The sequence below is a fragment of the Temnothorax nylanderi genome, unplaced genomic scaffold, assembly GCF_030848795.1.
Source record: "Temnothorax nylanderi isolate EJ_2023f unplaced genomic scaffold, tnyl_v1.0 TNYL_tig0007_pilon, whole genome shotgun sequence".
Lineage (NCBI taxonomy): Eukaryota > Metazoa > Arthropoda > Insecta > Hymenoptera > Formicidae > Temnothorax > Temnothorax nylanderi.
The window spans coordinates 126,620-140,156 of record NW_027249069.1 but is presented as its reverse complement, the minus strand read 5'-3'; the positions used below and the strand labels follow the sequence as shown (position 1 = coordinate 140,156).

At 31.2% G+C, this 13,537-nt stretch overlaps 1 protein-coding gene and 3 long non-coding RNA genes across 4 annotated transcripts in view; 1 reads left to right on the top strand and 3 right to left on the bottom strand.

Annotated features, from left to right (window-relative positions):
- The window catches only part of LOC139780216 (uncharacterized), a 159,513-nt gene that overhangs the window by 20,359 nt on the left and 125,617 nt on the right, over positions 1–13,537 (bottom strand). The window lies entirely within an intron of this gene.
- On the top strand, positions 1,183–2,269 carry LOC139780188 (uncharacterized). The gene is made up of 2 exons (XM_071718721.1): positions 1,183–1,964; positions 2,127–2,269. The coding sequence occupies exons 1-2, from the start codon at positions 1,346–1,348 to the stop codon at positions 2,267–2,269; spliced, it is 762 nt and encodes a 253-aa protein (XP_071574822.1). The 5' UTR covers positions 1,183–1,345.
- On the bottom strand, positions 4,556–5,620 carry LOC139780104 (uncharacterized). Its single transcript, XR_011720120.1, has 2 exons — positions 4,887–5,620; positions 4,556–4,809 (listed from the first exon to the last, which is right to left on the bottom strand). It is a non-coding gene; the product is annotated as an uncharacterized lncRNA (long non-coding RNA).
- Positions 7,521–8,001, bottom strand: LOC139780097 (uncharacterized). The gene is made up of 2 exons (XR_011720118.1): positions 7,861–8,001; positions 7,521–7,783 (listed from the first exon to the last, which is right to left on the bottom strand). It is a non-coding gene; the product is annotated as an uncharacterized lncRNA (long non-coding RNA).

Here is a 13,537-nt window from a genome sequence, read left to right as displayed (position 1 = left end):
TATTTAAAAAATAATATAAGACTTATACACAAATTTGTCAAAACGTAGACTATGACTGCATAATATATATATATTACCTTTGGAGATAACACAAACCTCGCAGCTACATAAAAAACAACGTTGCTATTTCCGGAAGATAAAATCGTAGTTAAATGCTTTGATTGTGTTTGTTACTTGACAATTTATTACATAAATATCTGCATTACGATTATAGTGTTACTCCGTCGTATATAACTTTAATGTCCGATGATTAAAGTATTTAATGATAAAATCAATTTTAAGATTGGTTCTTTTTTAATGGCAATTTTAACGGTCGTTATAATGCGGAAGAGATACTATATTGCGAATGTGACAGTTATATGTTTGAAAAAAAATATGGGTCATGGAATCTTCACGGAACAAAAACTACTTTAATGGTTCACGAATGCGACATTTGAATTATTATAATATTATAATCAATGCATTAAACAAATTATTATATTTTATCTCTAATATATTTTTATTTATGTTTATTATGTATATTCAGCAATGGAATGTTAATTACTTATTTATTAGCGGTAAGAAAGTATTAGTTCTAAAAAATGTAACACACACTTACAAGATATGTAATATTCTTTATCGTATAAAATATTTAGCATTTTAATTTAGTATGCACAAAATATTAATAAGATCTAAATATCTGCGTCAAAATATATTTTCTTAAAATTTCTAAATCTTTTCTTTATTTTGGCCAGCTCTGCGATTTTGTTATACACTTTGGAAATGTTTGGAGCGTCTGCATAAAGATAACGCAAATAGCGAACATGTCCATTTTATCGACGAATATTTGAAACGATTAAAGTAAAATAGTATATTTTAACGATAAATACAAGACACGTTTATATTTTATAATATTATAGATAATATTTTATTACAGCTGTATGCATATTGATAAATAAAAAAAAACATACCTAACATTACGTATAAAGAATGCTAGCGCCCATGAGCCATCGGCCCTGAAAACGAATTGATTTTCCAAGGTAGTACATATTCTGATTCATCTTTAGAAAATCGAATATGTATAACTTATAACTAAGCGAGCTCTCTCTTAGGACTTATGCCATTAAGTCTAAAAAACATTTTGGATAAACTTCCAAAAATCGTCCACGTCCTATTTACGTATTCTTCGGTGAAAACGTTGTAAATAACTTCTAATAAATAAACATGTTTAAATTAATTTTTATCGATGAAAAAGATAAAGACATAAATCCGTGTAAAGGCTCTGGTGAAAATCAAAGAGAGTGTGGAACGGGCTAAGTAAGAGCCAGGCGCTGTTGACGGTGCGCAAAGGTTAATTCCTTTATTTATGATAAATCAAATTTTAAAAACGTACGTTTCATATATGCGGATAGACGAAGACGTCAAATTAATTTCTCTGGATGTCGTGTCACTGTTTACCAACGTTCCCGTAGAACTGACGTTGGACAGTGTTAGGCAGAGATGGAATTATATCGAAACGAACTGCGCCATACCTTGTGACGACTTTATACAGGCGGTTAAATTTGTGCTAGACTCCACTTACTTCATCTTCAATGGAGTTTGCTACAGGCAGACGTTTGGTTCTCCAATGGGTTCGCCCTTTTCTCCGACCATCGCCGACATTACTCTTCAAGATTTGGAGACAAGGGCGATCGGGACTCTTGGATTTTCTCTCTCTTTTTACCGTAGATACATTGACGACATAGTGACAGCTGTTCCCTCCTCTAAGTTTAATACCGTTCTACGCATTTTTAATTCTTATCATTCCAGACTACAATTTACCATGGAGGAGGAAACTAATAATAGACTCAACTTTCTCGACGTGACTTTGATCCAAATGAATAATTTTATAATTTTTGACTGGTATCACAAACCTACCTTTTCAGGGAGATGTCTCCACTTCGAGTCCCGACACCCTCTCTGCCAAAAGAGAGGGACCGCCATTGGTCTGATTGATATTAGGACTTTCCGTCTCTCGCACCCATGTTTTCATCAGAAAAACCTTGAATTCGTGATCAATATATTACTAAATAATGGCTATCCACTTCCTTTCATTTTCAATGTGCTACATACGAGACTTAAATTTTTATAATTGCTTCTAACAACAGGAACACTAATGTACACAGGAATGATGGGGAGTGCGAGGGCTCGGTTTAGAAGTATTTCAACATCCCGTATGTTCCGAATATTTCTGAACAGTTTAGAACTGTGTTCCGAGATCTGGACTCGAAACTATCCTTTACCGGCATGAATAAGCTTAAACGCTTCATTCGCGTGCATAAGAACGCTTTACCAAACCAGTCCCGCAGCCACGTGGTTTATAAAATTTCTTGCGGCGATTGTGACGCATCTTACGTGGGGCAGACGGGCAAACAGTTGAGAACCCGAATTGCCGAGTACAGAAACCATATTAATAGAAATACGTGGCAACATTCGGTAATTATCGAACATAGGGTACATCTTGGTCACGAATTCACATGGGACAACGTTGAAGTTTTAGACGAAGAACACATTTATGGCAGACGAATTTTGTCTGAGATGATTCACATTTTACGACAACCTAACAGTCTAAATCTTCAAAACGACACGGATAGCCTTCATCATGATTATCTTAACATAATCGAAAAGTTTAAATCTAGCGGTCGTCATTCGCGTCACCGTCGCTCCTGACTATCTCGTGTGTCTTTATTTATTTGTAACAGTTACCTACTTTCACGTGTCTACACGCTCCTGATTTTCTCGCTCGACGAGCATGGTGAGTCGCCTCTTTTAACTTTCTGACCACTTTTCGCTTTTTCTTCTCTTCTTTATACTTAATTCTGATGGTTTTTTAAGATTATATTCTGCTTCCGTACCAATGCAACACATCCTCTTAGTAACTGGCACTATATATAGAGGCTGACTTTTTCTCGCCGTCGAGCGTGATGTCTTGAGTCGTTTTTACTCATATAGGTACATATATATATATATATAAATATATATATATATTACTCCGTTATTATATGTAAGTATTTAATTTATTTTTGTATATACGTTTAATTTTACTGATTTCATGCATTCTGTTATTGATTTTTTTGTAGTTTCGCTGAAGATGGTCCAAAATTCGGACCGAAACGTACGTTTTTAAAATTTGATTTATCATAAATAAAGGAATTAACCTTTGTACACCGTCAACAGCGCCTGGCTCTTACTTAGCCCGTTCCACACTCTTTGATAAAGACATAAAATGTTCAAATAAAGTGTCATATGTAGTGACTGAATATTGTTTTTATTTTTAATTATTTTTTGACATATTTGCATAGGTAAACATATATGGATTTGCAAATAAAAATTATGTATTAGTTAATGACATTACAAAATATTTTTATTAAATTTTTCTTTATATTGACAATTGAGAGGCTCTGCTCTTCTTTCTGCATTACCAACCTTGACAAAAACTAACCGAACCCAACTTATTTCTCAATTAAAATTTAATTTGGGTTAGATTAGTTTTTTCGGGATGAGGATGCAGAGGGATGAGTAGAGGTTTCTTCTCCAAGTATTCACTTAAATATATAAAGACCTTTCTCATCGTCCGATTAATAAAAAGAAAGAACTGTGTGAAAATTAATATGTTATAAATTATTCCTTTTCAATGTTGTTGTAGATCATATTCTTAAAATATATCGCATTCTATTCGGAAGAATATTGTCACAACCTAAGAAAATTTTGATTTTTAGTTAAGCCTATAAAAAGTGTACCTAAAATGTTACATGCGTCCTATAATAGTGTCGCAAGTCTATATAAGAAATCCGCTGCACGGGGCACAAGTGTCATTAATTCTTTTAAATCGATTATGCGGTTTCCTGGATGAGTAGTGTCATAAAGTGAATTCACAAGTGAATCACAGCAGACCTCTTCAAAAAACAGTATAAGTTTTATTATAACAAAATATTGTAATTGTAATTGTGTTACTTACCTCACAATTCAAATAAATATAATTAAATTTGTTTTTTTCTTTCTCCTGAAAATTGTGATATATGCTAAATATATTGCTGTTTAGTTTAGAATTTAGTTTTAAATAAAAGACTTCTCAGATATTATATAGCTTTAAACTTTTGTCCGTAAAAATCCATTTAAGGATATTCATTTAAAGATATTCATTTTGATGTCATTCAAAACATTTTCATCGAAGAATATGTAAATTGGGCATAAATAGTTTTCGGTTTATCCTAAAAATGTATCCCAAAATAATTTTAACTTACATAAAATGTAATCAGAAATGTTACAAAAAGTATTCTTAATAACCATAACATTCTGTTATATGATATATAAAACGAAATAAAACACAATATAAAATCAAATTATTGTCAAAAAAATTTAATATAATAATTATAAAAGACAGAGAGAGAGAGAAAGCATTATTTTTTAAAATAAATAAAAATGTAAAAATGTAAATTTTTAAAATATATAACTGAAAAATAAACATTCTAAGTGTAAAACGGTAAACTATAATAAGAATAAAATGTTATGTAATTTCTAAATAAAAAACGCAATATTGATGATGCAATCTTATTGTTAATTCTTTATTGCCTAATTATGAAACGAGTAAATACAATAAAAACATATAAATATAATTTATATTTTTGCTTAAAAATATCTAATTTATATGCATCCTTTATAGTTCCACATTTATGTTACAATCTTTCTTTCAGTTTCTCGGTTGCGGATTTTTCTTGAATTTATCCACAAAAAATGCTACTACTTCTTTCCCCCACCAATACCGCCAGTACCTCCAACACCTCCAGCAAGCTTAAATATAAGACACGTTTTTATTAATATCAATATATCGACAACAATTTTTCTATATTCATGTTGGCATTACTTACCTGGGGTTTGGCTTCGGAAATAGCTTCTGCTTCCGCTTCAGATGCGTACATTATCGCCATAAGAAAAATTATGGCAAAAGCTAACGACAGATATGACAGCTGCATTTCTTAATATTTATTAAAGCTCAAGCTACGTTGGCTGGTACGTTTGTGATCTGTTAGCGACACGTAGCGCTTATATAGCCCAAAAATAAGATTTAGATATGGTTTTCGAAGTTTTTCTATCACATACTTAAATTTTTTATTGTAATTCGTATATTCAACACATATTTAAATAAATATTATATACAAAGTCATCAAAATGTTTTTATCGTTTGTGAGAAATGTTCAATGTTAAAGAAGCGATAAGATAATAAAAATTACATGCACGAAACTGTTTATACGTAGAATATGACTCAGATACATATAACACATTTATCTTTAAGACTAACACAAACTTTGTAGCCATAGAAGAAACCGTATTGCCATTTTCTAAAAATAAATTTGTGATAAAATTGTGAACATTCAAATCAGAATGTTCTTCCAGGTTAGATAAATGTTTGCATTTAATAGTGATTTACTACGTATATTTCTACAACATTATAGCATTATTTCGTCGCATATAACTTTAGCGTTTGGAGATTATAAAGCATTTAACGATGAGATCAATATTCGATTGGTTCTCCGTTATTTTTTACGCGGAAACGATAGTGATTGCGAAGTGCGGATACAACAGTTACTACCTTGAAAAGAATGTCGATCGTGCCTTCATAAATATAAAAAACATATTAATTTTTACATATTTTATATTTTATATTTCAAAAATTGTATGTTAATGTTTAATAAAATAATTTTTAATTTAAAAATTTTCCCCTATATTTAATTTAGACTTATGTAATGAATATTTATTCTTAACATTTGTTTACACATATTATAAAATTCTTAAGTAAAATTGTTTGAGAAAATACAAAGAGACTTAGATAAATCGAATTATTAAGGAATGGAAGAAGTGAAAAACTACTTTTTATATAAAATTATAACTACTACAAATTATACCACTACAAATTAATATGCTTTCATGATAAGTTACTGTTAATCGATACATATGAATAGACATACCAAAAACAGAGAATTCTTCAGTAATTTGTTTCTAGAAATTATTTATGGAATATAAAGTAACGTTTTTTATTTAAAAATAGCTAGTGCTATCTATTTATATACTTTTGCACATTATATCTTTTTAATAAATATCAAAAACTTCCTATTTACGTATTCTTCGGTGAAAATATTGTAAATAACTTCTAATAAATGAACATGTTTAAATTAATTTTTATCGATGAAAAAGATAAAAACATAAAATGTTCAAATAAAGTGTCATATGTAGTAACTGCATATTGTTTTTATTTTTAATTATTTTTTGACATATTTGCATAGGTAAACATATATGGATTTGCAAATAAAAATTATGTATTAGTTAATGACATTACAAAATATTTTTATTAAATTTTTCTTTATATTGACAATTGAGAGGCTCTGCTCTTCTTTCTGCATTACCAACCTTGACAAAAACTAACCGAACCCAACTTATTTCTCAATTAAAATTTAATTTGGGTTAGATTAGTTTTTTCGGGATGAGGATGCAGAGGGATGAGTAGAGGTTTCTTCTCCAAGTATTCACTTAAATATATAAAGACCTTTCTCATCGTCCGATTAATAAAAAGAAAGAACCGTGTGAAAATTAATATGTTATAAATTATTCCTTTTCAATGTTGTTGTAGATCATATTCTTAAAATATATTGCATTCTATTCGGAAGAATATTGTCACAACTAAAGAAAATTTTAATTTTTAGTTAAGCCTATAAAAAGTGTACCTAAAATGTTACATGCGTACTATAATAGTGTCGCAAGTCTATATAAGAAATCCGCTGCACGGGGCACAAGTGTCATTAATTCTTTTAAATCGATTATGCGGTTTCCTGGATGAGTAGTGTCATAAAGTGAATTCACAAGTGAATCACAGCAGACCTCTTCAAAAAACAGTATAAATTTTATTATAGCAAAATATTGTAATTGTAATTGTGGTACTTACCTCACAATTCAAATAAATATAATTAAATTTGTTTTTTTCTTTCTCCTGAAAATTGTGATATATGCTAAATATTGCTGTTTAGTTTAGAATTTAGTTTTAAATAAAAGACTTCTCAGATATTATATAGCTTTAAACTTTTGTCCGTAAAAATCCATTTAAGGATTTTCATTTTGATGTCATTCAAAACATTTTCATCGAAGAATATGTAAATTGGGCATAAATAGTTTTCGGTTTATCCTAAAAATGTATCCCAAAATAATTTTAACTTACATAAAATGTAATCAGAAATGTTACAAAAAGTATTCTTAATAACCATAACACTCTGTTATATGATATATAAAACGAAATAAAACACAATATAAAATCAAATTATTGTCAAAAAAATTTAATATAATAATTATAAAAGACAGAGAGAGAGAGAGAAAGCATTATTTTTTAAAATAAATAAAAATGTAAAAATGTAAATTTTTAAAATATATAACTGAAAAATAAACATTCTAAGTGTAAAACGGTAAACTATAATAAGAATAAAATGTTATGTAATTTCTAAATAAAAAACACAATATTGATGATGCAGTCTTATTGTTTGTTTTTTATCGCCTAATTATGATACGAGCAAATACAATAAAGACATATAAATATAATTTATATTTTTGCTTAAAAATATCTCATTTATATGCATCCTTTGTAGTTCCACATTTCTATTACAATCTTTCTTCCAGTTTCTCGGTTGCGGGTTTTTCTTGAATTTATCCACGAAAAATGCTATTGCTTCTTTCCCTTTCCCCAACCTTCAATACCGCCAGTACCTCCAACACCTCCACCAAGCTTAAATATAAGACACGTTTTTATTAATATCAATATATCGACAACAATTTTTCTATATTCATGTTAGCATTACTTACCGAAAATCCGGCCTTACTCATTGCATTGGCTTCGGAATAAGCTTCTGCTTTCGCTTCAGGTGCGTACATTATCGCCATAAGAAAAATTATGGCAAAAGCTAACGACAGATATGACAGCTGCATTTCTTAATATTTATTAAAGCTCAAGCTATGTTGGCTGGTACGTTTGTGATTTGTTAGCGACACGTAACGCTTATAAGCCCAAAAATAAGATTTAGATATGGTTTTCGAAGTTTTTCTATCACATACTTAAATTTTTTATTGTCATTCGTATATTCAACACATATTTACATAAATATTATATACAAAGTCATCAAAATGTTTTTATCGTTTGTGAGAAATGTTCAATGTTAAAGAAGCGATAAGATAATAAAAATTACATGCATGAAACTGTTTATACGTAGAATATGACTCAGATACATATAACACATTTATCTTTAAGACTAACACAAACTTTGTAGCCATAGAAAAAACCGTATTGTCATTTTCTAAAAATAAATTTGTGATAAAATTGTGAACATTCAAATCAGAATGTTCTTCCAGGTTAGATAAATGTTTGCTTTTGATAGTGATGTACTACGCATATTTCTACAACATTATAGCATTATTTCATCGCATATAATTTTAACGTTTGGAGATTACAAAGCATTTAACGATGAGATCAATATGGCGATTGGTTCTCCGCTATTGGCAAACAATCGTTATTCTTTACGCGGAAACGATAGTGATTGCGAAGTGCGGATACAACAGTTACTACCTTAAAAAGAATGTCGATCGTGCCTTCATGAATATAAAAAACATATTAATTTTTACATATTTTATATTTTATATTTCAAAAATTTTATGTTGATATTTAATAAAATAATTTTTAATTTTAAATTTTTCTCCTATATTTAATTTAGACTTATGTAATGAATATTTATTCTTAACATTTGTTTACACATATTATAAAATTCTTAAGTAAAATTGTTTGAGAAAATACAAAGAGACTTAGATAAATCGAATTATTAAGGAATGGAAGAAGTGAAAAACTACTTTTTATATAAAATTATAACTACTACAAATTATACCACTACAAATTAATATGCTTTCATGATAAGTTACTGTTAATCGATACATGTGAATAGACATACCAAAAACAGAGAATTCTTCAGTAATTTGTTTCTAGAAATTATTTATGGAATATAAAGTAACGTTTTTTATTTAAAAATAGCTAGTGCTATCTATTTATATACTTTTGCACATTATATCTTTTTAATAAATATCAAGATGGCAACTCTCGGCAATATATTTCCTTTTGGATGTGTTATGTATGTATAAATTAATGTATATGTATAATAATATAATATGCATATACACATACATATGTAAAATTTTTATAATAGATGTATAACTATATATAATATTATATACATATATTTATATATAAATTTTTATAACAAGAGATGGTATAGTAAAGTTTAATGATATACTTACCAATTATCGGTATACAAGCGATGAAATTTGAATCGCTCGGTAAATACCTATGTTACAACAGCACGGTAAACTCATACAATAATGACGAAAATGTCGCAAAATATAAAAATTCATATAAGTCATATAACAATCAAAGAGATATATCCACTTAGAGATATATACATACATGTTATTATTTAATTTAAAATATATTATATTCATGTATATCCTCAAAGTATTTCATTTCGCCAACATGGTAAACGATTTCTTTATTTACAGATAGTAAAAATGTATATTTATGTTTAAGCTAGAACAGTTAACCAATTTATTTTAGAACAATTTATTTCATCGTAATAAATGTACTAGTTTAATCTAAAGTATATATTTTAATTACATGTGTATTTTTTTAATTAAAATTTTTTTCATATAAACAGAAATATATGTTACATTTGAGCATCATTGTAGAAACATTAAAAAATTTTGCAAAAACGCTCATCTTTTGATTTTTTAAACTTGTGTCTTCAGTTTTGTTCTATTATTTTCTATCTAATGTATCGCTGCTAAATATGTTCAAATTACAAACGAAAGAATCCGGAAGGCAAATTAAACACGTGGGTGCCTAAGGGTACTATCATTCAACGTCACTCAACGAAAATGTCATCGTTCTAATCCGCACGTGATTACACACCATCTTGCCTTCGTATCCTATGCGATATGGGGCGCTGGTTTAGCAGCAGGACTAAGGGGTTCCGTTCATGCGAAGCTGAGCCTTACACAAGCATGTTTTACCGAGCGAACGATGCACAAGATCGGATTTGTTAGTAATTTGAAATTTATCCGCGGAAAATCCGTTCCCCCCTTAGTAGCTCAAACAAAATAGTTCTCGGCGAAGAATGGCGTGATACTCGGTTGCTTGTCGTTAAACGAGGCTAAAACGTAAAGGTTTCTACGGTGAAAATCGAATTATATTTTACAGAGATATGCGTGTTAGCTAAATTGCTAAAATTAGATATAAATTTTTTTTATAATTCAACCCAACTATCTTAGAAAACGTTTTATTAAGCATTATCTATATTAATTGACTCTGATTTCTAATACATTTTATATAATTTTATCACATAATTCAAGTAGTTTATTTATTACCTTCAGGCGCAAAATATCCGATATTCTATTTTAGCTTCTCTCGTAATGACAAAATATTTTACGTTGCTCGTTGCTCCGCCATGGCTATACAATTATTAAGCATTACGCGATATGATCGCACGTAGATTTATGTATGAGCGGCGCGTTTCCTCGACGCGAAGCGATGCCTAATTTAAGAGGCAAATAGAAAAGGCTATGAGCTCGGAAAATGCAGCGAGACGCAGGAATAAATGATCGCGGGAGCGCGCCAATAAATAACCGTTTATTAACGCGCTAATGCTTCACGTGAAATTAACAGAGGCGAGCCAGTCGTGCGAGAAAGTAAGAGAGAGAGACAGAGAATGCCACGACGATACGGAGAAAGGAGAGGGATGGGAGAGCTGGTGCAAACTCGAAGTCTCAAATGAGCCCGGCGCACGCTGCGGTTCTAATTAAAACAAACACGATTATAAGTTTCAACCTGAATTTATAATCACGACCGACGTGCCTCTTAACGAACTTTACGGCACCCGACATTTCGTTTTCTTTAGTGCGTAACAAGCGAATCGTCCAAGAAACCAACAATGTTGAGATTTGAGCAATCTTTGACGTCGCTATTTCCGAATCTTCGTTTCAGCTTAATCTTTTATCGTCTCTAACATGTTTCCCGGTATTGAATAAATCCGATATACGCTCTTTAGAAATACGCTGTTCAACACGATCGACCTGTGCGTGCCGTATCGTCTCGAATCGTCTTCGATCGGTCCGCTCCTTGGTTTGATATCCTAAGTCGACCCGTGCACGAATTGATCCTCTGCACGAATTATAATATTTTTTTTATCGATCTTAATGGACAGAGAATAGAATCCAAATATCGGCGACGAGACTATCGAAGCTGAAGGAATCGGTGCAGCGATTACATCGGCATTTAAGCACCCGCTGCGTGATCCCGTCTTAGGCTAAAGCTTAAGATCGCGCGTGTGCGGCGGGGCGTTTAGTCCTATCTCTGTTTGCATCCATGTGCACTGGCTCGTCTCATCCTCGCTTCACCTTCGAGATTCTCTCTCCTAACGTCTCGCTGGTGACATCTTCTCGACTCGAACGAAAGAGTCTACCGTTACCGGAAGTTTCATCCAGTACATTGCCATACGAGAGTTTATAGTACGCACAAACCTCGTTCTTTATTCAATGCAAATTTGTATCTAGTGTAAATTGACGTTAACTCAGAATCATAAATACAACTGAGAAGACGGAGAAATTAGAAACGATATTACATGAAGAACGTTGAAGTAAGTGAGTACTAAGTTAGTAAAAATTGCTCAGTTTAATATGCAGAGTATTTAGTAATAAATGTATTATTTAATACGTAGAAAATGAAAAAAACTGACAAATATAACGAACGAAAGTTTCAGTTAATAAATTTTTTACAACTAGCATCTCTGTGATATGCGTTTTAGGCTGTAATAGTCAGGTAGAAACCCTTTTAAAAATAAAGAAGAAGAAAGAAAAACCATTGAATTGTGGGAGAAAAGGCTTGACTTTTCACAAATGACTATAAAACAGTAAATGTCGAAAAAAAACCTTTCATATTAGAAAAACCTTGTCCTGTTCTGGACAGTTTTACGGATTTTCAAATAAGAAAGTAGTAATCGCATAAACATTTTATGTCGTAAATATTTCTGTGTATATATGTTTTTACTTTCACATTGTACGATAGGGAAGAGTTATGTAAGTCTGTTTCTGATGTAACTCATTGTTAAGAAATAACTTAAAAATTGTGAGGAAAAACGCTATGCCCAGTTAGTGACTCACAGCTTTCTTCAATTTAACCACTATATGCTCGACGTGATTTAGCGTGTTGCCCCAATCCTTTCAAATTTAGTATCAAATTTAATATCAAGAGATAATATCCTGCATCCTTGTCTCTGGACGGGTCCGAAAAAAAAAATGGTTCGAGCTGGTTGTCGTATTTTCTTCTTTAATTACGAAGTTATTATCGCTCCGCAAACTCAGCGCGAACGTACATCACGAAATTAACAACGCGGCGCGGTGGATAACCGAGCGGGCTTTATTAATTTATCGCGTTCGCTGTATATTAAACGAGGCAGCGAGCAGAAATCAAGGAAAAGGAAAGAAATAGATGGAAGACGGGGGGGAAGATAGACGGAAACGCGGGATGGTGGAAAACTTGGCGCTTTTAATTATTGTATAATTAAAGTTTCCTTGCCCAGCGAGCATTACTGTACTTAAGAGAGATTAGGTACTTTTCATTCTTTCATAATTCAGCCTTTCTATAAAGATTGCATTAACATGTATTGCAGGTACATCTGATGACTTTGTTATAGAAAAATCAATATAAAGATTAGTTAAACTACTGTTAATTAACTAACCTATTATTATATCATATTATCTATATAAAAACTAAAGAATTTATATGGAACATTTCCTTATTTCTCCATTTTATTATAAATGCTTTAAGATGAAAATTTTGTCTTGCAATTAACCAATCCTTCTTTTAATTTAAAAAATTTGTCAATTAAAATATAATAGAAACCGCAGAGAGACTGTTCACGGTAAAGATATAAAAGTTAAGAAACTTTATTCTTCTGTATATTTTATGTTGTTTAATGATGAGGGAGGAGAGCCCCGGGAACTTTATATCGCGGATGACCATTGCTATTAATGATGAGGGTAACGACTCTTTTACAATACACCCTAATTCACTGGCGGCTAGATAAGTCTGTTATCCGCGATGATCAAGTTTGTTAGGGGATGTACTCGATTACCACTCAATTGGCCTGACCACTTTACTCGAGCTCACTCTCCCCGTGTCATCCGTAAGGGTAGCGGACTCCATTATGGAAGGGGAAAGAAGAAGCCCGCATATTGGCAATGAATTCGATAGGGAAAATTATCTGTTTTGGAAACAAAAATTACCGAAGGAGTGTAACTACGACGGTTATGAATTATTCAGCATCACTATGCGTATCCACAACAATGGCAACTGTCGCATGAGCGCAACAATGGAGTTGCCGAGAAGTAATTTTGTACCGTCTTTTGAGTAGAATCCCAAGATTGATAAAATTAAGGGAACTTTCTA